Source organism: Anastrepha obliqua, chromosome 2, assembly GCF_027943255.1.
Source record: "Anastrepha obliqua isolate idAnaObli1 chromosome 2, idAnaObli1_1.0, whole genome shotgun sequence".
NCBI classification, from domain to species: domain Eukaryota; kingdom Metazoa; phylum Arthropoda; class Insecta; order Diptera; family Tephritidae; genus Anastrepha; species Anastrepha obliqua.
Window position 1 is genome coordinate 57,924,272 of NC_072893.1, and position 26,246 is coordinate 57,950,517.

The 26,246-nt window shown below is 36.3% G+C and overlaps 1 protein-coding gene and 1 long non-coding RNA gene across 2 annotated transcripts in view; one reads left to right on the forward strand and one right to left on the reverse strand.

Annotated features, from left to right (window-relative positions):
• The window catches only part of LOC129239322 (lachesin), a 118,804-nt gene that overhangs the window by 50,371 nt on the left and 42,187 nt on the right, over positions 1–26,246 (forward strand). The window contains exons 2-4 of the mRNA XM_054874758.1: positions 1,714–1,823; positions 2,903–3,088; positions 16,290–16,390. Coding sequence (XP_054730733.1) covers positions 1,714–1,823; positions 2,903–3,088; positions 16,290–16,390 — 397 coding nt within the window. The remainder of the gene's footprint in view (positions 1–1,713; positions 1,824–2,902; positions 3,089–16,289; positions 16,391–26,246) is intronic.
• LOC129239323 (uncharacterized) overlaps positions 12,217–26,246 on the reverse strand; it is a 55,637-nt gene continuing 41,607 nt past the window's right edge. Inside the window, exons 2-3 of the long non-coding RNA XR_008581832.1 lie at positions 12,670–12,880; positions 12,217–12,595 (exon numbers count right to left, since the gene is read on the reverse strand). This is a non-coding gene — a long non-coding RNA (uncharacterized LOC129239323). The remainder of the gene's footprint in view (positions 12,596–12,669; positions 12,881–26,246) is intronic.

Below are 26,246 nucleotides of genomic sequence, written 5' to 3' on the forward strand. Positions count from 1 at the left end.
TCATTGGAGAGCTACTGTCGTAAGGCACAAACGTCAGTATAAGTTTTTTATTTGAAGCGTAAACAACAATATTTTTACCACACTTGAAAATGTCGAATTTCGTGCCAAATAATGTGTTTTTGCGGGGAATTCTTTAATATGAAGAAAAAAGCAGCCGAAAGTCATCGTATCTTGGTGGAAGTTTATGGTGAGCATGCTCTAGCTGAGCGAACGTGCCAGAAGTGGTTTGCACGCTTTAAAAGTGGTGATTTTGGCTTGGAAGACGAAGAACGCGAGGGTGCGCCGCCAAAGTTCATGGATACCGAATTGGAGGAATTGCTCGATCAAGATCCGGCTCAAACGCAAGAAGAGGTTGCAAAAACTTTGGGAGTTGATCAATCAACCATTTCCAAACGTTTAAAAGCCATGGGAATGATCCGAAAGGTAGGCCATTGGGTGCCGTATGAATTGAAGCCAAGAGACGTTGAACGCCGTTTTATGGCATGCGAACAACTGCTTCAACGGCACAAAAGAAAGGGTTTTTTGCATCGAATTGTGACTGGCGATGAAAAGTGGGTCCATTACGACAATCCAAAACGTCGGGCAACGTATGGATACCCTGGCCATGCTTCAACATCGACGTCGGCGCAGAATATTCATGGCCTGAAGGTTATGCTGTGTATCTGGTGGGACCAGCTGGGTGTTGTGTATTATGAGCTACTGAAACCGAATGAAACGATTACGGGGGATGTCTACCGACGACAATTGATGCGTTTGAGCCGAGCACTGCGAGAAAAACGGCCGCAATACGCCGATAGACACGACAAAGTTATTTTGCAACATGACAATGCTCGGCCACATGTTGCACAAGTGGTCAAAACATACTTAGAAACGCTCAAATGGGATGTCCTACCCCACCCGCCGTATAGTCCAGACCTTGCGCCATCCGATTACTATCTCTTCCGATCGATGCAACATGGCCTGGCTGACCAGCACTTCCGTAATTACGATGAAGTCAAAAAATGGATCGATTCGTGGATTGCGGCAAAACCGACCGAATTTTTCACAAAGGGAATCCGTGAATTGCCAGAAAGATGGGAAAAAGTAGTAGTAAGCGATGGACAATACTTTGAATATTAAATTTGTAACCATTTTACGTCAATAAAGTTTCAAATTTCGGAAAAAAAACCGCACGAACTTATTCATAGTCCTATTAACTTGCATAAAATACAATATGGAAGTTTCAACGGAAAAAACTAAATCTTGCACAGATATCAGGGTGTCTGCAAGAAACCGTGGAAACATGGAAAATAAAACACGAATCTACAAAACAGTTGAACGGCCGATATTGACTTATGGAGCAGAAGCTCGTGCAGAAAGCATGAAACAAATTGAAAAGTTTGTATAGACTTCATTTTTCATAGAATTAATTAAATTAAAAAGAATTAATCTAAAATATACGTGTCTCACTCGCCGAACTAAGACGGAGTATATAGACTTCTTGCATGATGTATCTATTTGAAAGTTAAGTTAAATTTATAATAATAGTAATAAAACATTATAATAATCGTAAGCATGTACTGGCTGCTACACTTTGTTTCTTGAATCTAGATATAAGTATTTTTGATATATTTAAGAAATAATAACAATAATAATATATTCCAAATAAAATAAATGATTCTCCATAATATTTACATTTTTTAAAAATCGATATTTCTGTCCTTTTCTTTGCAGAAAGTTTCACCTTTCAACCTGAATTTGTGGAAAGCATATCAAATGTCTCAGTAGCAGTGGGTCGAGATGCTACATTCACATGCCATGTGCGACATTTGGGTGGTTATAGGGTAAGTGAAAATGGTAAACCATAGTTTGCTTAGTTACGGATGTAAAGAATGTTTTCGATAATTTTTTTTTTCAAAAATGCTGCAAATATTGCCGATCTATATTTATCAGTACACTTAAATTTGGGTCTATAACTTCATTTAAATTAATTGCGAAAACAGTTTACATGGAAGAAAAGCTTCTAATTTTGAGAGGATGATATTTATTAACTTTTTAAACCAAACTTCTTTGAACTGAAACTCTACATGCTCGAAATTTTTGTAAAAGTTTTGATTAAAAAGTTTGAAATTTTAGTGAATTTTTTTGTAGATTTGCAAAAAGTTTGAAATATAAATTTGTATAGTTTTTGTTAGTAAATCAATCACATTTTCATAACAAAATTTATGGAAATTAATTAATAAAGAAATCCGTTGTCAAAAATTGTCAATAAGTCCCAGAGCTGTAGGTATGGAATGCACATCATGTGAAATTTAAATGCATATCTTGACGGCATATTTTAAGCGCGTTGTATCACGAATTCAACTTAGGTCTAATTACAATTTATATAGGTCTCGCAAACATTTTATCATATCGATTCCTTTTTATTTAGTTATTTTTTATTCACTCTGCCAGCAGCCAGTTATTTAGTTTATTAGCGGAGTAATTGTTCATTTATATTTTATTATCAATAATAAAACGTTAAAAATTGTATGTCAATCTTAGTTAGATTTCACGTTTAAAATTTTCAATTATCAACAAGCATTTTGTGGTGTGTTAACATTTGCGTTCGCTTAGTCAGTCATATATACACAAATCCACAAACATATCAGCCAATGAGGCTTTTGTTTCATAATCTGTTTTTCTCTCCGATTTTCTCCACATGAACACTCGTCATCGCCTAACTGCTGCTGATCAACTTTCAACTATCACAATTGCGATTTAACAACTACAATTACTGCTGACTGCTTACGTCCATTGTTGTTGTATTGCTTTCTACAAACACCTACCGGCACTTCGTTGCTATTTTCCTGCCATTTGTGCTAATACTACCGCTGTCTATTCGGCTATCTGCCGACACTTGTCTGCGCGGACCCATTATCAGGTGGGGTGGTTAAAAGCAGATACAAAAGCTATTCAAGCGATACACGAGAACGTCATCACACACAATCCACGTGTCAGTGTTAGTCACTTGGATCAGAATACATGGAATCTACATATAAAAGCAGTGTCGGAAGAGGATCGCGGTGGCTATATGTGTCAACTGAATACGGATCCAATGAAAAGTCAGGTAAGTGTAGAAAAATGGCAATGAAGGAAAGAAGTGAGAATCAAATTACTGAATAAAGTTTGGCATAGGACGAAAACTAAACGGAAGTGTAAATCGTAAACGAGTTTCGATAGTAGTAGTGTAGAAAACTACTATTATAAGTTGCTTATAGAACAAAATATTCATACATAGATAAGTTAAAATGTGACATGTTGGTGTTGTTCAGGTGGTTCAGTATTTGTACTAAATAATCTTAATTAGCGACTAGCGCCGCCGTAGCGGAATAGGTTGGTGCATGGCTACCATTCGGAATTCACAGAGAGAACGTAGGTTCGAATCTCGGTGAAACACCAAAATTAAGAAACAGTTTTTTCTAACAGCGGTCGCCTCTCGGCAGGCAATGGCAAACCTCCGAGTGTATTTCTGTTATGAAAAAGCTCCACATAAAAACAAAAATATATCGGCCGTCGCAGTCGGCTTGAAACTGTAGGTCAGATTCATTTCGTGAAATACAGATATAACAGCAAATTTGTTATCTCTATGTCTGCGATTTTATTAATTTGCTGTAGGAAAGGTTTACCGAATGATCGAAGTCTTGTTCTGGCTAAACCTCGACATTCGCATAAATAGTGGAAAAGACTTTCTTTCACCCCCACCGCTTGACAACTTCTGCAGAATGGATTGAAAGGAAGGTTAGGTCTGGTTGCTTGATCCTCTACCTTCCAGTGACCAGTTGTAGTAATACTTGAAATGTTTGAGCGAGAGCTTCCTAACAGGTAATTCGTCCTCAGGATTTAGTACGACGGCCATGTTTTTCTTGTAATCGTATTCATTTGCTTCACCTTCCTTCGTATAAAGCATAGTAGTGAGACGCCATGGATGTTTTTATTGTATTTAATGGGGTAGCGACTGCAACCGACTCTGTTATGTCTAGTGTCGGATCTTTTCTTGCTAACTCGTCTGCTTTCTTATTACCCTCTATATTCCTGTGTCCGGAAACCGGGCAATTTGAAGCCAATAGCCAAACCGAGCAGCTCCTTTCTACATTGTGAAACTAGTTTGGGTGAAATGGGGTAGGAATTATGTAACATAATCACCGCAGTAATTTTTTCAACCATTTTGTGATTGAGTCCTCTATAATCAAAGTAAAAATTATTTGAGACACATGAAAAGAGCTTAGGTGAGGAAGTAAAGAACTCATTACCTAAGTAGCAACTAATTGCCGTTTTGATGCGATAGCTGCCGTCTAATTATACTAGTGATAGAATTTATTGTTCAGGTAATATAATAATCCAGAATATTGTGGATGACGCAGCTGGATAAATACTGCAGAGATTTGAACTCAAATGCGCCCAGAGTAGACCTTGATTTTTACATAAAAATTTGCAGAGGAGAAGCTCGAGACAGCTGACAGAATTTTAATATCTACAGTTTCTACAGTATCCATTGTACCTGTAGGATATTGTTGATCTTTTGGAATGAGCGGAAATAGACCAATGGCTTGTTATAGTCCATTTACTTTCACGGCTATATTCAGGTCATATGAAATTTGTGGTCATTTTTCAGAGCGCCTGATGTTACTGTGACGGCTATTGAGACACCCTGAGGTCATCAAGAACTCCTCCCTTAATAACTCATTGGTAACCGCGAATTCAGTGACTGAAAACCAAAAAAAAAAAATTAAAGAACTTGCTGAATGCGCTATTACTCGTAAATGGAGCTCTGCACTGCTTAACCATTCCCAGTTTTTCTGTCAAGCAACGTAAAAATGTAACGTATCTTCTTACAACCTTTCACTCACTGGCAACTTTTGATTAAAGCAAACTTTCCTGCCTGAAAGATACTCCCAATATTAAGCAAATTAGAGGATTCTATTACTCCCAGAGATTTTTAGGAAACCCTTGCCACAATCCAGAATTTCTACTTACAAGTGTATAAGTGGTGATTTCAGACGAGCATTTTGAATTTCCTTTCGCGGGTAGATCTTGCTTGAAGAAGAACCCCAAGAGGGTCTGTAGTTGAGCTTCAGGCCAGTAAAAATGAAATAGTCTCTCAGCAGGCACTGTGGGATGGGTATTATATGGCCATATATAGGAAAGAGATCTAGTACAATGTTGAGTGTTTCAGTAGTTCAGCAAAGTTCACATTGCATCCAACACCTCATTGTATGGTATTATCCGAACTTTTCCTAGTTTCTCATTCGGGACATAATTTGAAGACTAAATGCCTGATGGTACCGCCAAAGACAAATGAATTCCATATAGAATAGTTTGGTTTTCATTTGAGTTTTATATTTTGTTAGGCGGATATTTGTTTAAAGCTTCTCTATGAGAGCCAACCACTATAAAGCAAGACTTATAATGGTTGACGGGTGCCCGGTGGAACTTGTTGAAAACTTCTGCCACCTCGGCTGCACTATCACGACAGACGATGGAGCAGATGAAGATGTCAACTGCAGGCTAAACGAAGCAATGGCGGCGTTCGGGCGAATGCATACAGTATGGGCGAGTTCGCAAATCTCATGGCGCTCTAAACTACGAATATTCAGCTCATGTGCGAAGTCAGTATTGTCGTACGGAAGCGCAACATGGCTGGTCTCTAGCACCATCACACAGAGGCTACAATATTTCGTCAACCTCCATGGCTCTGCATCATCTGTAGAATATTCTGGCCGAATACCATCAGCAACGACGCACTGTGGAGATCAACGAATGAGGAGCCCATCCTATGGCAAATCAAACGCAGAAATTGGCGATGGTTAGGTCATAAAAATGGTACATCACGAAAATCGCACTGGACTGTAACCCGTAAGGGAGTAGAGGTCACGGTCGGCTAAAGATTACTGGCATCAAATGGGACGGCGCCAAAACAACAGCCGAGAACCGTGTACGATGGGAAAGTCTTGTCGAGGTCCCATGCTCCCGAGCGGAGTGAATGCGGATATAAAAAACACCTCTATGTAAAAATAGTGATTTTCATAGTAGTTTACACTTTTGGAATTTCTCGTAAATTTTTCTGAAAACTGTTTCAATTGTAAGCTTAGGTACAATAGAAAGTTAGTTAAAAAAATTTAATAATTTGAATATCTTTGAAATTCGAAAAATTTTGGTACAGAGTTTTTAAAGTGAAGTATTTTCGGTTATTAATTTTTTTGTATAAAATGTACCACTAAAAATACCTTCTTGGGAAAATTACTTAATTTAGTTATAAAAAATTTCCTGGAAAATTGTTTATTAAAAGCTGATATCAAGCCCAGTAATCCCTGAAAGCTTCATAATGGGGTTCTCATAACTTTGCGAGTTATATTCGAATACGTACCGCGAACCAATGAAAACTACCGTGCATTTGTTTTTTAATGTAAGTGGCGACGCTTCGATCGACCAACGACATAATAAACGAGCACTTGTGCCATATTTTAAAAATTTAGGTCAGCTATTAATGAATGATTTAAGAAAAATATAGGGAGTGATTTTCAAAGATGGTAAGGAAATAAAATTTCTCATAAATTTTTAACAAAAGATGTTCTCTTTTCGCCAAAAATTGTTTTTAAAAAGCAGATATAAATTATTACAATTTTCAACATAGAGTAAAAAACAAAATTATTAAATTGTTTTAAAAGTTACTTCAGCTAATTGTAGGCTTGTAGGCTTCAGTTAATCGTAATAGCTTCCTATTATGCTGAAGCCTACAATTAAACTAATTACCAGAAAAAATTGCACCAATGGTCAAAATACTTGAATCACTTAACATGGAATCGCTCATAAAGAATATTTCAAAAAACGTGCCTAGATGTTGTTTTAAAATGAAACATTCAAAAGTTTAGTTTGGTTTATGTTTAAATATTTTTGTTCAAAATATGACTCTTAACAATTATTTGTAAAAAATTACATCATTTAAATATTCACCATGAGCATCTATTACAGATCAAATCCACCAAACAGTCGAGTCATGGATGCCTATTGATGATTATTGAAAACGGCACGATGTCGATGTTGAAGGTTGTTCAGCAACATTTTGCGCTACAGCAGCAGTATTCTCAACAGCACATTCAGGTTTTAGTCTGCCAGCCATTTTTTATCTTCAACAGAACCAGTTTCTTGAAAATTTCCCAGCAAGCTTTGGGTTGTTAACTCATTCAAACGTTTCTTTGCACCAAAAATATCACGAACTTTGCGAACAATATTTAAAGATCAACCATTTTCCTAAAAAAATTAATAATTTTAAAGCGTTGTTCCATCGGGTAAAATTGTATATGTAATTGTCTGCTCGCAATATGTCGGATATGACTTAGAGTAAGGTACCGACGAGGAACTTTTCACTACCGACTTCTAGGCGTCAGTTTTAAAAAAGTCTCGCCATGGAAGAGGTCAACCAAAATAACTCCGTTTAAAATGTCTAAAATGCAAATACGTGAGAATAAATAAAAAAAAAATAAATAATTGGCGCGAACACTTCTGTTAGGTGTTTGGCCGAGCTCCTCCTCCTATTTGTGGTGTGCGTCTTGATGTTGTTCCACAAATGGAGGGACCTACAGTTTCAAGCCGACTCCGAACGGCAGATATTTTTATGAGGAGCTTTTTCATGGCAGAAATACACTCGGAGGTTTGCCATTGCCTGCCGAGGGGCGACCGCTATTAGAAAAATGTTTTTATTAATTTTGCTTTCACCGAGATTCGAACCAACGACCTCTCAGTGAATTCCGAATGGTGATCACGCACCAACCCATTCGGCTACGGCGGCCGCCTAAAAACGTGAGAATACGTATAACAAATGTTCTTTCGGATTGAATATGATACTAATTCTTTTTATTTCGTTAGAAAGAAGAATTTCGACATCTTAGGATTAAGAGGCTGGTTAAGAACTTTGAAAGCCACGCATTCCTCCTCTTAGTCCTCTTCCTTCGAATAAATCGGAAGGTAAAAAAAACTGGTGAAATAATCTGTTGCCTATTGTCTATCTATAGATTAACTGAAGACAACATGCCATATTTGCAGAATGTACTTACGTACTTGTTTAAGTATAATCAAACAAACCAAACTGCCGCGGCGTATGCGCAACATTACATTCCTTTGTAAAAAATTCTTTAAATATTACTTAGTCGCCACTTAGAATCTCATACGTTAAACATTACTTTATTTCTACAACTGAACAAAAAAAAAAGCAAAATTACGCAACAACAAAAACAAAAAAAGACATGCAAACAAAAACAAAAAACCATTTTATTTCAAAGCAATTCGTAAAGTGTCGAACTCTGGGTGTGCATTTTGGTCAAAACAAACAAACATTGCCATTAAGCTGAATATGGCATGGTGGCATTCAACTAAAAAACCTCTAAATGCAATGGAAAGACTGGCTTAACAAACGAGCAAACTCTAGTGTGTGTTCACATGAGTATGTAAGTTTTTTCTACAACATACACAATCAAGTGAAAGAGCAAACAAATATTGTACTAAAACAATGAAAATCATAGAGCTGCAGGGTTTAATAGGAATATTGCTTGCAAGAAAATACTACCGCTTCTCACCCCACCCCACTGCCCAATGCCCATCCAGGCAGGGCACACTTCAATGTCCAACCAAGTGAAGTTTATGGCGCCAATAAAATGTATTTCATGCTTCCTTAATTTTTATTTCATTTCTTCGTCTGCTCATTCACCTCGCTTGGCAGAAAATTTAATAGCATGAATTTTCGTATTTCTCGCATTTTTGCGGCTGGACGATGATGCGAAAATGCACGAGTGAATGGATACTTTTAGGTGTTTATTTTTGTTGTTTTTTTCTTGCCTTTTAACGGTATGTACAATCAAAAAAGCAACAGCGAGGGGCATACAAATATTTGATAGTAAAGTATATGACAGTGCCACCGGTATCTAACAGTTGGTGTAAATAATTGTATCAACAAATATACAACAGCCGTTTATTATAGCGGTACGTTTATCAGTGGCCAAAAATAAATACAGTCGTGCTCAAAATAAGAGTAATACGCCCATAGGGATAGCAATGTGGCACAAGCGGCAGTTCAAGTTCTCGGATCCCATTAGGTTACATCATACAAACTGGATATGGAAAGGATGTCATAATAAGGCGAAATCACTTTCTACTCAATTAGATGTGAATTTTCTGATTTTCTAGGTACCCGAAGACTCTGACTTTGAAGCAAATGGATTTGCTGACAAAGCAAAAATCGTAAACTCCCTTTATAGGTGCAAGGGTCCGAAATATTCAGCCCCCCTCACCCTTCAGTTCATGGGGGATTATACTGGGATCATCTACCAAAAAACTCAACAGCTCATTTAGCTCAAAATCTAACGAACCATTTGCCGTTCGGAGTCGGTTTAAAACTGTAGGTCCATCCGTTTGTGCAAAAACAGCAAAGCGGAATTTACAAATAGGAGAAGGAGCAGGGACAAATACGCAATAGAGAGTGTAAAAGACAATTATATAATCTGACACATAGGGACTTTAAAATCTCATAACCGAGCGCTTTAAGAAATGCACGAACTTATCTAGAAACAACCCAAATATTATCACTAGGTTTCTGACAGTAGACCGAGCTAACTAACTAACTAACTGAAAACTTATTCCAGTAAAACCTATACATTCCGTGAAGTACAGATCGAAACTGCATAATTGAGTAATGACCTGCGTTGATGTACACACACCCTGCGTAACCATCTACTCGTCTTTTTCAGTCCACCAGCATTTTGAAAGTGTAATGATTTCTAGAACCATATAAAGTGTGTACCGTAGCAGAATTATGTTAAACGTTTTAAGTTACTCCGTAACCGTTGAGGGCATTAGCGGGGAGAGACCGCGTTAATTTCATTATTTGTGCCGGTTATTATTCATTTGTTTCATCTCATTTAATTATTTTTGGAGACCCACTATTAAAACAGCGGCACTAAAAGAAAATATCTAAAGCGAATGGCATGGAGTACGCAAGCCAAATTCCAAAAGTGTTTCGACGTAGCGATGAATATTTAGAGGAAATAATTTGTAAAAAGTAAAATCCACTATTACGTAATTAGTTCTTGAAATTAACTTTTGTCATCAGTACTTCTTTTTGGATTATACCATTAACTCCTAACTTTGCCACCGAACAACCTGTAGTAAAACACCCAAATATTTTGTGTTCTCAGAGGAAATTTTTTTATGGTTATATTAAATTTGCAAGCTTTTGCTTTAGAGTTTTTAGAATAAATAAGGAAAGAGCTCAAATTCATGCCGGAGCGAAATATCTGGTTTAAGTAAAGTTTCCCAGTAATAACTTCGTAGATGTTTAGACCACTTCTTTATAACGTCTGAATAAAATGTCATTCTGGTAGGTCGCTAGAGGGTTGAAGTGCTCGAGAAAATTACCGGAAAATTTCACTACGAATAATCTCAGACAAAATATTTGTACAAATAACGAGATGTTCAATTACTTTTTATGCTCTGTTGTAGTGGCATTTACTTTGCAAATGATTAAAACTGCTACCCCATTTTACGAATATAAGTATATTATATATTATTGTATTCGTAAATATACATGTATATATCTCAAGAGTATTGTTTCAAGTCATTCGAAGCAACGTTGACAAAATTAATACCATATAACTGTAACATATACTGTAAAGCCGATGAGCTAGCCAGAAAAGGTACTGCTCTACAACTGCTCAGTGACAAAAGTATCATTGGGATACCTATGGCCACGAGTAAACTATTAATGGAAAACTAAATTATCTAAGAGGCCAATAGGTCATGGAGAAATGAAGATATATGTGTAACAGCTAAGGTACTATGGCCGCAAATAAACAAGAAAAAGACAAAGGAACTGCTAAGCCTCTCAAGAGATGATATCTCGAAGGTCGTGGCTTATGTCACCGGTCATTGGCTATTTGGCAGGCATTTCTTGTGATTAGGAGCTTTCTCCGATGAATATTGTAGTAGTTGTACAGATGAGGAAGAAAGAGTTGAGCACTTTCTTTGCAATTGTCCAGCCTTAGTTAAAATCAGAGAATGTTGTCTAGGTAAACACTTTTTCAATTCTCTTACGGAACTGTCTGGCGTGGGGATTAGACAAATCATGTGCTTCATAAGAGCCTCAAAATGGTTTCATAAAGATAAATAAACACGACTCCCGTGTCGCACAGTGGTATCATAATGGACCGGTAAGGTCTAAGTGAGTTGGTCGTACGGGCCGATTACCACCATAACCTAGCCTAACCTAATTTTACTAAAACTAAAAAGCAGATTTGTTTAGCGAAATCGGGTTTTTGGCTTTGAAGTACTACGAAAAACTTAAAAATTTAAAAATGGAAGGATTGAAGAACCTCGAGAGATTCACTATCACTCGCTCAATTGTCACTATTTTTTCGCAATAAAAATTAAAAACAAATATTGTTCAAATGTTTATTGTTATATAAAAATTTACTGAATAAATTAATGCTATATATCGTGCTTATCGGCCGCCGCAGCCAAAGGCGTTGTAGCCTGACTAGCATAGGAACGAAAGCCCGGGTACAAAACAACAATTAATAGAAAATAGTTTTTTCGAATAATAGTCATTCCTCAAAAGAACCATCTACAGACCGGAGTTGGGATAAAGCTGTAGGTCCTTCCATTTGTGGAAAACATCAAGACGCACAACTCGAATGCGAGGAGGAGCTCGGTCAAACACCCAAAAGAGGTGTAAGTGCCGATTATATTATGTGTATATAGAAGTATATACATATTACATAAGTATATATCTGGATCGCCAAAAAAATAATAAAAAAAAATGTCTTCTTAAACTCTTGGTATGTACGATATTAGAACAGAATTGTAATTTCTCCAAAGATGCTCAAGAATACACAATTCAATTAGACCTTTGTAAACTTTTTGCCTCAAAACAAGCAAGCCCACCACTAATGTCGCTGTACATTGTGAATTTTAAAAATTTCAAAAATTATGAAAAATGATTTTTTAGCTTCCTTGTAAACCCTACGTGACTTCACTGCCCCAACAAAAAAAAGGGGGAAAAGGTGAAATAAGGCATACTTATATGCTAAGTACATTTTTATAATTTGCTTAGAAATTAAAGTACAATATATATTTTATCTTGCCGTTTTATTTACACCTTTTAATTTTTTTTTTTTGCCGCTACTGTATTGTCATATATTTTTGTGTTTACTTGGATACCTACACATCTTTCTCAAGATATTTATAACTCCTGTTTGTGGGCTACAAGAAAGTAGCAAATTATTTGCTTTTTTCCTTTTTTCACAGCTGCCAACTATTTCCTATAGAATTTTCTTCCACCAGCACTCCTCGTCTTTGTTGGGCGTAAATTTCCCGGCTACATTGCCGGTAATGTGCTTTTCGCTCATTTGTTGCTACCAATTTATGTGGCCATAAGTTGTTGGGTAGTTGTCTTTGCTGTTTATTAAAAGGTGATTTTTATGCGCCCATCAAGGTGGACGTCATGTGAGAATTTTTATTTCCGTGCAACAATATAAGTTTGTTTGGGTATGTACTTTGACAGCTATGGCAGGAAGTTAGCGTCCAGACACTAAATCCGGACGTGGAGTTGATGACAGCTTTGATTATACATAGTAAAACTACAGTTGCTCTGAATTCACTTACCGCAATCACGCTAATTGGTATTATGGCACATACATTCATGTGATTCACTAAGTGGTTATTTTTATAACTGTGTGCTAAGGTTCAGAGACACCTGTTGTGTATCCTTACCAGTTCCCGTAAGTAGCATCTTTTATATGATGCTCTTGCATGACTAAGAATTTTCCTCTATGTCGTTATGCAGCTCTCGCAATTATTATAAAGCCGCCACCACCTAAAGATTGAGAAGTTTTTACTATTTTTTTATTTATATTTTAATTTGGATTTTTGTTTTTTTCGTTTTTTCTTCATAAAGATATAGTTCATCCTATAACAAAAGCCATAATAATTCAAGTTTTAAACTTTGTACAAGATTTCTAGAAATTCGAGAAAATCTAAATTTTTTTTTATTAGAATGTTTGGAAAAAAATTGGATACGCAGTTTTACAGTTTATTAAATTTTAGTTGAATAAAGTGCAAGCTTGAAGTGGCTCAAAATTTGTTGATATTTTGATCATTTTTCTTTTTGATCATGAATCACCATGCTGCACATTTTTTGTACTTATATAATGAATTCACGACTTCCGATTTTTATACCGAAAAATTTCGAAACATCAACAGGAAAAAAATTATAAAAAATCGACGAGACTCGCTAACAACTTCAAACTTGCACTTTGTTATATTCAAAGCTATAAAACTGAATAGAAAAATTTTTCTAGAAATTCTTATGAAAAACTAATAATTTTGTAAACTTTTTAAAATTTTTTTATAACATTTTTAACAGGATTTTATATGGCGATTGTTGATTTTATTGACAAAACAATACTGAGTGAGTCACAAGTGTTAATTAAATTAGAAATAAGTTTGAAAATCTCGTCTATACTAATTAACTATTATGTTCGACATTACGGTTGGGTTGCTTCTAAAGGGTTTTTCAATAAGGGCGGGTAGATGTTGAAATGGAATAAAATGGCGTTTGCTGTGTGGCACGTAGCGCCGTCCTGCTGGAACCACATGTCGTCTAGGTCCATATGGTTCAATATGGGCCATACGAAATTGGAAGGGCCACCACGTCTACCGAAAAATGGGCGGAATGCGCGCAACGGTTGCGTTAATGAACACTCATTTTGATAATAAAGTTTTATCATTTGAACAGCACAATCGTGTCAGATGTCACCAAAACAAAATGGCTGCCACAGGGCGCCAAAATCGATCCGCGCCAATTGAAAAACCCCTTATAAAGCACTAGCTCGAGGGCTCACAAAATATGTAGATTGCAATAAAATTTATACTTTATTTCTTCTTTTTCTTTATTGGCTATTCATAATCGAATGTAAGCGACTATTCAATTTAAAAGTAGTAAAATTTATTAAATTTTTTTTCTTTTTTTTTGTTTTTATTTAAAATTTGAACTATATTTGAAAATAATTCGCGATCTCTAGCTGCTTCCATGTTGTATACCGGTTACCGGTCCACTGCCTTATGTTTCTCAACCAAGAAAACTGTTTACGCCCGATACCTCTTCTTCCTCCAATCTTGCCCTGGAATATGCGTTGCAATAGTTAATATTTCCTGCATCGTAGAATATTATGCCCCAAATATGAAGTTTTTCGTCGTTTAATACACTTGATTAGTTGATTGTCGCCGTGAACTTTTCGCAGCACTTCTTCATTAGAAGCCTGGTCGGTCCATGGTATCTTGAGCAATCTCCGGAGAGGCCACATTTCAAATGCTTGCAGTGTATTCATGTCGAAGAGTTTTATGGTCCATATTTCCATGCCATATAGCAAATCTGACCATACGTAGGATTTTTTGAAACGCATTTTTAGTTGAAGGTTGAAGTCGCGACATTTTGGGACTTTGCCATATTTAAGAAATGCGGCATATTTATTTAAGGCTTAACAATTTCAAAAACCCATTGTGTTTCTTTTTTGACAAAATCTTCGTCTATACGTCCGCTATCATTTCATTAGTTGATACATATTCCATTTAATGTCGGTTCTCTCAACAACATCTCTCACGAAGTGATTTTTAATATCAATGTGTTTCGTCCTTGCATGGTGCACAGGATTATTTGCAGGATAGTCTCCAAATAAGTCGGTTGATGTGCGCACATCGCGACAACTAATTTCGTTGAGAATTCGTCGCAGATGTAACGCCTTTTTCACTGGAGACAGATATTCCATCTCGGTACTACTCAAGGCAACGCGTTCTGCTTTTTCTAATTCCAGGATCCAACCTGTCAGAAAGAACGCATAGCCGGTAAAAGACCTGCGGTCAACTCTAGCGCCGCCCCAATCAGCATTCCTTTGCTTTCATGCACGATAATGCAACTTCATATCGATCGTAGCTGCTAAATACCGTGACCAATTGCGCTACTGAGCGAAAGATGTCGGGTCTAATCGATAGCATTAGCCACATCAGCGTCCAAATTATAGACTGGCAACACTTTTCGTCAACCATCTTATGTATGGCCTTTTTAATTGGTTACACTTCGAGTACCGGACCCTTAACACACGAACAGGCGTTAAACCAATATTTTGTTGCACTTTAGGAAATATAAGGACAATGTGGGTACTTTCCAGTAGTGAGTAGGATAGGTTTAGAAACAAGTGTGTAGGTATTAGAAACAAACTTTTAATGTACTTGTGTCCATCAGCCCACCCAATTTTCGTCTGAGAAGACCTCTGCTAAAAAATATCGGGGTATATTTCAACCCTCCAGCGACAGCACAAACTTAGTATTTATCAGATTTTTAAAAATAAAGGTCAACATTATCTACACAGGTAATAAATTATGGGCTAAAATGCTCCTAAAAAATATGCGACATTAAATTTTATTGAAGGGTTTTAAAGACAACATTAGTGGGAAATGTTGTTTCATACGAGCCCATTCAAATAATTTATATCAACTTCAGGCCAAGTGAGGAAAACGTCAATGCACTGTACCAAAAAAATTGTGATGTTTAAAGACAAAGCAGCAGGTGCTTCTATATTGCGGTGTACAGAAGACTAAAGGTGGCGTCTTCTGAAAACCGCTATTTTATTTTTCGCTTTTTTGACAACCGACAACCTCATCCAATCAAATAAAAACCAACAGAAGGAAGAGAAGTTACTTGTTTGTAAATATTCAGTGAAAGGCTTGGTAGTATTGTGATTTTAAAACTTTTATTTTCTAGATTAAAAAAATTATTAAACATGTTATGTTATGAAAATACGAATTATGGAAATACCTCCAAATGAATTTTTTTGCATTTTTGGCGATGACGCCGTGGCCACTCCTCCTCACACTCTTCCTTCTGTTTGTTTATTTGAAGATATGATCTCACCGCCAGCGAATTTGGAAGGCGCAATCTCGCATTCTATCATTTTTGGTGCAATATTCTAAAGTTTTCCTCATTCATCATTGATATACCACATTAGTGTCTTTTTTTAGCAGCCGCATAGTGTAATTATATACATTTTCAGACAGAAGCAAAAAAATTAGCAATAACCGTGACAGATGTCTAAAGCAACTCACCAATCATATTTCCTTTTAAGCTTCCTTAACGCTTTTTCCATCAGATCTAAATATATTATCGATATCGTAGAATATTCGTTGTAGTCATTGTTTAAAATTTTATACTTCCACTTTTCTTTCAACAGATTGGCTTCCTGGATGTAGTAATACCACCCGATTTTGTTGCTGAAGATACCTCATCAGATGTAATTGTACCAGAAGGCAGCTCAGTCAAATTAACGTGTCGGTGAGTAGGAAATAAAAATGAAAAACTAGGCACGTTTTAACGCCAGAACAAAGAATGAAATTAATTATAAACTTTGCCTAATGTTAGAATTCATATTTAAAACTATTTACCACTCACTGAATTTCACATGTCCGCAAGCTTTTGTAATTATTTTTTGAATTGTGTGCAAAAGAACTGGAGTTATGTTTAGGTCCACCGTATGGATGCCCATCTGGCTGTGTCTCGGCGTGCGAGCACTGTGACCCTTGACCGCCATGAGCCACCGGCGACAAAAAGGGCATTACAACCTCTCATGTCCAGCACTTGCTGATGTGGCTTGTGACCCAACGGAACCTCCACACTTATTATTGGGAAGAAAGCACTTCAAGAATACGTTGTGAGCGGGTATCAATATAAGTTTGATAACGAAATATTGAGATGTGACCGAAAGAAACCTTAGACACTCCCAAAATATATTCGAGTGCACCAGCACTAAGCCCAGACTCTTCATCGCCGCTTGACTATTGACTTCTTCCTTGATAGCGACTACTTCCACTTGGGTGGCACTGAAAATATGACGAAGGATAAATTTAAGTTTAAAGTAGAGCGTGTTACAGAAAGAGTGACTGGGACTTTATTTACAAATCTTACGTCCTTTTCTTAAGCCTTCCTTAAGACTAATTGGGTAGAGAAGGATTCTGCTGGACACAACGTAAGTGTTAACTCGAAATTTTAGTACTTTTAGGGAAAGGTTTCTAGTACCTTTTGGTAATTTTTAAGGACGGCACGAAAACTTTGCCTAAATACTGCTTTGGTATACTTCTGGACAGGGCCACTTGAATGAAGTGTACGAAATTTCTTTCTCAGATATTGCAATGTAGAGCATTTCTTTTACTTCAGATTTGTGCTTGAATTTTAATTTCACATTGAAACCATATTTGTAAACATCATTTATATAAAATCGATTACTTGAGATTTGCTGATAAGAAAATAGCTTTCATGATAAAAAGCGCTTGGATTTTTGTTGAAATTTCCAATCATCTATCAGCATTGCGACTTTATTTCAGCTATTTGTTTGGCGATTTATTCATTTTACTTTTATAGGGCACTTTATTTGCAATTTTCTTTACGTTACGCAGATATAGGTAGGTAAGTAGGTAAAATGGCAGGAGTACCCCAGGTACACTACAAGTAGCACTTACGAGCCGTTATGATACCATAATGTGGACCACTACCTGTGGAAGGATTTAGGGGGGAAAAAAACAAAACCCGTCTACAGCCAGAGAGAAAAGGGATCTAGGCTGGAGAATTTTTTCAAGTTATCCCCAAAGGGCACGCTAAGGAGTCTCAAGCGTCTAGCCGCCAGAACCGGACATTTGTAGAAAAAAAGTTCCACAGTGTCTTTCTCTGCAGGGTCCCTGAATTTGAAGCTTCTTAGCATGAGTACCGATCACCCAGTGACCAGTGAACACCGCAATGAGTTTGGAAATTAAATGATGGGGGACTCCCATCAGCTTAAGCGTTCTGTTTCTATCGTATTGGGGCCATAGTGTTTTTGAAATAGCACACGATTGCGCTTTTATTAGAAAGAAATTGTGTAGTTTCCCTTTAACAACGGCCAAAGGAATACCGATTTCTGAGAAGGGGACAGCTGGGACCGGTTCTGCCGACCTCTTCCTGGCAAGCTCATCGGCAATTTCATTTCCCTCTATATTCCTGTGCCCGGGAACCCAGATAAGGGAAATGCTTCCTGCACGTTCGAGACGTTTCAGTTCCTCCTTACAGGAGTTCACGAGAAGAGAGCTGCAATACGGCGACGACAGGGCCTTGATTGCAGCTTGACTATCGGAAAATATATTAATGTCTCCCTCCCAACAGCGATCCCGAAACATTTTGCATGCCTGCCGGATAGCGAAGATCTCTGCTTGAAAAACGCTGCTTGTTTCCGGCAGTTTAAAGGAGCATTAAAACTTCTATATAAAATAGGTCCTGTAACATCCTCGCTTTAAAAAAAATATTTAAACTAAATATTTTTCCCAACTTCATATACATAAGTCGAAAAAACTTCATTATATGTTGACATCACAAAAATATTGCCATACGCCCAGTGAAAATGTTGAGAAACCATAAAAACGTATTGCGAAAAAAACCATCATTAACTACTGAAGCCTCTTGCATGTATTTGAAAAGTTACAGCGCTGGCTGCGCCTAAAAATATGCATGTGGCAAAATAAATTTGCATTCCTTATACGAGCGTCGTTTGAAAAGTGCGTGCAAAAATAAAACCTACTTAATTGTTGTCGGTAAACCCTTTTATTTTGCGACATAGTCTTCTTTTAGCCTTAAATACCAGTACTTCATCCAACGCTGTTCAAGTTTGTTCATCCCTTCCGATTAATAGAATTTGTCCAAGTCTGAAATATAACCAAGATTCATAGTCTTTACTTTCACTTCAAAATACCAAATCACAAGAAAAAAGTACAAATCAGCCGCTCTAGTGCACGTTGATTGAATTTGCCTTGATTTAAAAAGAGATGTGTGACCGCAGTTAAACGTTAACTGCAGTTAAAGCTCGGCTGAATTAAGCCTAAAAAGGATTATATTGCACATAAATTTTTCAGAAACTTAAAGGAGCTCTTAACTGCTATTTAGTTCATTGTGAAAATAGGCCTTTATGCTCAAGGCTTTCTCTCAATTAAAAGTCTCATATGGCTGTTTGTTAACAGTTGCAGCTGTGTGCTGAATGTTGGTTCCATCTATGCAATATTAGACTTTTTTTTGTTGTAGTCCTATACATTTTTTTAACTCACTATCATCTTACGGCTATCATACATACGTATATACGCACTCGAAATAGTTATAGTTTCCACTCTCTGCTCATCAAACTGGCTCAAAGTCATTTGTAGAATTTTTTGCCAACAAAAAAACCACTTCACTCACAGTAGTAATAAAACCACAACAAATAACTCAACAAAATCTTGCTGCCCCATCGTTAGAGGCGTGTGTGTCCACCATTAAGTATGTAATAATGTCAACAAATTAAGCGACACTTCATTCTTCTTGATTTAGTGGGCAGAACTTTGCCATTTCGCTGGTTTCATTTGCCACACTCGCTTGCCCTCCATTGGCACTGACCCAAGCATACGGACACTAAATGTACCACAAAGTAGCAAAATTTCTACCACATTTTCCACAATAATGAATGGAATGTATACTGCGGCATGGCGAAGGTTCGGCCATTCATTCTTCGAGTGAGGAGGAAGGAATAGCGGTATATGGATGGCAAAGTACAGCAGTAACGGGATTCCAAAGCACTTACTTTATTAGTGATTTATTGACTGGACGCACGTTCGTGCACACACATACACAAATATGCAAGTACGCATGGGAGCGCAGGGTAATGCATTGTAGAGCTTTAGTGAAGAGTCAAGTGAATTACGTTTAGTGTTTAACTTGCAACAAACTATTTGATTTAAAATATGTTGTATGCGTACCAAAATACTATCAACAAATTTTTTTATTTTTGTTTTTTGTTTTTTGCTTTTTATCATAACCCAGTCAAATCTGCCAGACCTTGAACTTAAATGGAATACTAAATAATTTCCGACCGACAAATGAATTAATTAATGCACTGCACTGCTCTACACTTTTTGCTTCGGCTGCTGTGGGAAAGTTTTCGCAAAAAGTTTTCAACACTCTTGCATTTTTCTATTTGCCTGTTTGCGCTTACTAGCTGCTTGCTTGTTTCACACTTGTGTTTATCCGCCCAAAAGTATGCAAACATGCTTTGAAAGTCTAAGCCAGTCACTGACACTGAGCAAATGGACCTAACCGAGTTGGCTGCTTTTCAGGCATCACCATTGTTTTCATTTGTGCAACTGCCGGCTTTTGTTCGCTAGACATTTGCCTGCAAGTAATATCATCATCAAAAGTGTTGCATGCATACATTATGGGTTCTTTAAACAAAGACAGCACCTCTGGTGAGAAGAACAGACATCACAGTCTTGCTGGCACATTTATTTTTTGTTTTTGTTTCTTTGTATAAGCGCCCAAAGAGATCTACAACTCCTGCTAGTGACATCTGTTTGTTGGGCAAAGCGACAAAAATAGCTAATAAATTTAAGAAGCTTAGAAGTAAATATTTTTAAAAATATGAAGCAAAATTCAATTAGCATCATTTTTAAAAGTTTTTAGTATCTTTCATTCCTGTCGGTTCGATAGGCTTTAAGCTAACTTTGCTAAGTATTTTAAGGTAACTTTCTAGAATTTTCACTATTGACACCTAGGTGTTACTTTTGAAAGATCCTTTACATTTCAAGTTTGGGCGGTAATGGTTGGTACTCGAGCCAGCGCAGGTAACTGGAACCCAATGTTTTTAGTACAGATTTTAGTTTTTACAATTTTTGTTTTCCATCGTAATTAATTTTGTGAAAATTTGAAATAAAAACGCCAACCTAAAAGTCGATGAAGCCCATTATTTGATAAAAATATGATACTCTATATTCCAAATTAGTAAATATAATTTATTAATATAATAATAATATATATATTATAATATAATATTAATATAATAATAATATATAATTATATATTATCTCAAAATTTCATATAAAATTAGAACAATAAACACTGAAGTAGCATTAAATCAAAAGAACTACTCCAATGTTTTAAGGTAAGATTTTTGCGCAAATGGTTTACACTCTTTTGAGTTGATTTTTAGCTCCTGGCCGATGCTAACACTACCAATATGCCGATCAACTTCGATTATTTCTGTGATTTCTTGACATTATCGACGTTTTCTTTAGCCTCGAAAATGTAATTTGCTGTTACAGTATCGGCACCACAAACACGATTCACAATTTCAGCGGCCTGGCTCACATTTTCTCTTTTTGCCTTTATCGAAGAAAAACTGTAAAATGTATCGAATTTTCTCTTTGTTGACTTCCATTGTTAACATCCTGTAACACACAATTGAATGGAATAAACAAAAAAAGAGTAAAAGAATTTTTTAGTGTGAAATGTCACTTTGACAACGAGCAGGAACTTTAAATTGTTTGATCGATGCTTTACGAGATATCGATCACTACATCCATTTACCGTTAATTTAATGGATTGCTTTTCCCCAAACTCTCATTTGATTATTTTCCATTACCGATAAAGAAAATGCAATGATTAAAATGCCGGGATTAAAATATTGTACTGACCCAGAAGCAGGCGATCCAATTCCTATGGAAGGTCAGTCGCTGAGTCCAAAAATCTACACAATTTTTTTTTGTTTTTTTGTCACATAGTTTTCGCGATATTATCAAATAACGAGTTGGGATTAAAAAAGGTAAATTATAAATATTTCTAATATTTGAAAAAACCGATTTTATTTTAGTATTTGTAATGTGCTCAATGGTAGTGGTGGCAAACTATCGATAGTCGGCACCATCGATAGTGGGCGATAGTATTTTAGTCACTATCGATAGTGAACGATAGTATTTTTTCTCACCATCGATAGTGCCGATAGTGTTAGACTTTCAATAGTATCGATTGCGTTCAATAAAAATTAAATGTAGAGTACAGAAAAAAAACATTTACAAAAATTTAATTAATCCAAGTATTTTTATTTAAAAAAATTAGCATATCTGCATTTTTTTCTTTTATGCGGCTTCTTTTTTCAGTTATAACTAAACCGGCTTTACTGAAAACTCTTTCCGATTCAGTTGATGTGGCCGGTATACATAAATATTTTGAAGCCAACTTCTTTAAAGGAAAAAAATCATTTTCAATTGCCTACAAATAAAAAAAATTCATTATACATATTATTTTTTTTTTAATTCATAATTTTAGTTTACCTTCCAAAAATCTAAAGGATTTGAATCTTCTGCCGTATTTTCCCTATCTAAATATTGACGCCTGAGAATGATGGCATCCGCTTTCTTCGACTTTATTTTCTCCGCATTTTTCTTCTCTATAAATGCGAAAAGAGAAACACTTTTTGGTGGTGCATTATTAGTTGAAGATGGCGGTTCATTTTCGAGAAGACTCATAACTTCATTATCTAAGCGAATGGTTGCTTGTTCTGCGTTGCTGCTAGAAATAAATCCTTCACACTTGAACCGAGGGTCGAGAAGTGACCCCAATCGTGGAGCAGTTCGTGTTTCATATTGAAACATTCGCTTTCTCAGTCCTTCAATTAAGTTTTCGCATAGAGTTATGGCTTCAATTGTTTCTATTTGGCATTTAATTTCATACATCCTTTGATACAGGCCATACACAATGGGTATTATCAAAGACAAGGTGATATTGTTCCCACAGCAAGTTTTTGTAGCTTCATTGAAAGGACGAAGCAGATTTTCTATTTCGCATACACAATTTTTTTCTTCAGCAGAAAGAGGTGGAGGAGCTTTACCTATAGCTAAAAGAACAATAGCGGCAGCATCGTGTAAAGTTAACAATCTCTCTAGCATATTATATGTGCTGTTCCATCTTGTGGGCATATCCTGAATCAATTTCAATGGTGTTGGTGTATTTTGCGCTTCTTTCAATTTTTCACTCGCAATAGAACTGCATTTGAAAAAGTGTACAATATTTTTACATTTTGTTATAATAGGCTTCAAATATCCATCCTCCGCCTTCAGCATCAAAGCGTCGTGCACAGCGAGATTTAAAGTATGTGCAACGCAAGGTAAGTGTGCAATTTTCAATATATCACATGCGTTTAACATTGATTTTGCGTTGTCAGTAACGATGCAGATAACCTTATTAAAAATGTTCCACTTTTTTAGCACATCAGAAACTGTATTTGCAATGTTTTGTGCATTGTGGTTCAAAACGTCATTTAATTTTTTTGTTTGCAGTACAGCATTCTTCAACACAAACGATTCTTCGATAAAATGACATGTCAATGTTATAAATGCTTCATTTGCGGCAGACGTCCAAAGATCCGTAGTGATTGCCACATGCTCAACTGCATTCAAATGTTCTTGAAGTTTGATTTTTTTTTTTCGTCATACATATTCTTCACAAAAACGTTTTTCAATGTATTTTTGGACGGCAACACATATCTGGGATCCAAGACTTTGACGAAGTTGCGGAAACTAGTATCCTCAACTAGATTAAATGGTTGCATTCCTTCACCAATCAAACTTGCTAGTGCAACGTCAATGTCAGCTTTTCTTTGAGAAGAGCTATCATATTCTATAGCCCTTTTAAAAAAAGAACTCACTGACCGAGAACTTGTGCGACAGCTTGACGAAGTTGTTGAAAACTCATCTTCGTCTTTTTCAATATTTGGATGCATCCTTTTTAAGTGATCTCTTAAATTTGTAGTGTTGCCACTAGTCTTGTACTCACGAGCACATTTAACACATTTTGCCATCCGACTTATTAAAATATTTCCATACCTTTGCAAATATAAAATAGTTAAATGTGTTATATAAGAATTAAGAATTCACTCACTGAAGATATTTTAATACGTGCTTTTTTGCCACCACGTTCTTCTTCGCTTTCCGAAGAACACACGCATTCGACTGCATTTTCTTTTGCTCCTATTAAAAGTAATAAAATCAATCTTCACACGGCTTAATAGATATATTTTCACCAAATAGATTATTACCTTTTCCGTTTATTGTTATAAACTTGTCCATTTTAAAAATTTCTTTTAAGCAAAAATAATATTACAAGTAAACGTGAAAATAACTAACGCGCCAAACAAAGAATAGTGATGGTAAATTTTCACAGCTGGATAAAGTAAAAAACTTCGATAGTATTTTTTCGATAGTTAAGGACCATCGATAGTAACGATAGTGGTACCCCATCGATACTATCGATAGTGCCATCGATAGTTTGCCACCACTACTCAATGGTCAACACTTCGACCTAAAAGATCTTTTGTGTTCTTGGGGAAACCGATAACCAATTTTCAGAAAAATCTACGACAATGTCCAACTTTGACTACAGGGCTATAATCAAAAACACTTTGGGGGAAATTTTATGGTACATCTTATTACATGGTTCACAAAATAATTTAAATTCTGAGAACTGTATGTTACATATAATCGTATAATTGGTGGACTTAGCAATACCAAATTGCTGACATGGAGCATCGCTTAGTATCGAGTAGAAAATTTTTTGTGGTTTGTCATCATCCGGTATGGGTAATCTAGAAAATATAATATTTAAATCCCTAAGAAGAATTCCGTTGGTTTATTACAAAGCCAGCCCATGCATCCATCAAAATAAGCCCACATACCTTCTACTCAAATATGAACGAGACGTTATCAATAAAACGGTCCGCGGATGACATATGGCAAAACTAAATTTTTCATTTTTTGGTAGGACTGCTATAAGCTTACATGTCAAATTTCAGCGTGATATGTCCCATAGTTTGTTTTCTGTGCTACTGTAAACAAGTCAAGCTTGAGTGTGTTCTTCGAATTTACGATGGAAATTCAAGTTGAACAAAGAATTTGTTTGAAATTTTGTTATTCCAACAAAATTTCGGCTGCAGACGCCTTAAAAATGTTGCAGACAACCTATGGGGACTCTGCTCTATCACGTGCGCGTGTTTTCCAGTGGTACAAATCGTTCAAAGAGGGCCGTACATCAACCCAAAAAACCACGCCAAAGTCGCTCAAAAATTAAGGTTATGCTGACTGTTTTTTTCAATTACGAAGGTGTGGTGCACTCGGAGTTCCTTCCGCAAGGCCGATCGGTTAACACTGAATATTATTTAGACGTTTTAAAGCGTTTGCGAGAGAACATTCGTCTTAAAAGGAAGGAATTGTGGGACAACAAGTCATGGTTCTTGCATCACGATAATGCACCAGCTCACACATCACGTCTTGTTCGCGATTATTTGAACAAAAATAATGTTAATATCGTTCCGCAAGCACCATATTCGCTTGATAAGGCTCCATGTGACTTTTTCTTGTTTCCCAAGCTCAAGTTGCCGCTCCGTGGAAAACATTTTGAGACAATTGAAGTCATAAAAGAGAATTCGAAGAACACACTCGAGCTTGACTTGTTTACAGTAGAACTGAAAACAAACTATGTGACATATCACGCTGAAATTTGCCATGTAAGCTTATAACAGTCCTACCAAAAAACAAGAAATTTATTTTTGCCGTATGGCATCCGCGGACCGTTTTATTGATAACCTCTCGTTCATATTTGAGCAGAAGGTATGTACATATACCAGCATTTCAATTACATTATTACTACAGAAGAACCGAACTTTCGATTCGGCCATGAAATTTCAGTTCGATTCCGGTTCGGCTTTGGGTCTGGGTCAGTGCTGCAGGTTGTTTTGCTCTTTTTACAAACATATGCATGTATATGTTATATACTTTTTCGCCTTTTTATTAAAAGTAGTGGATTTTTAAAAAATATTTGTTATTTATTACTTTGACCCTTTAAAATGATAGGTTCAGTTTCGGGTCGGCCTTGGTTGAAATTAGCTGAAGTACGCTTCGGCTTTAAAAATCGATGTTCGGTCGTTCTCTAATTATTACCAATTTCATTTGTTAGACGCCACTCTTCTCATTTTTTCTTCTCTTTATACTTATACAATTTTGTATTCTGCTTTTGTATCATACATTTAATCCTTGAATGCGCAGCTTTTATATGAGGGACCTATATGAAGTCCATATAAAACGATTGAAAAAAGTCCAGAAAATCTTTCTCCCCTTTGCTCTACGTTCTATTAACTTCTCTCTGGCCCGATTTCGTCTTATGGATCACAGTGGAGATTAATTAGTTTATTGGGAGGAGAAATCTCTTGTCAATTTCGTTCATTTTTGATCTGTTTGCCGTTTTTTTCTTCGGCCAATATATTTTTATACTCCATGCATTTTTAGATTTAGATTTGTCTAATACTAAATCTGTGCGT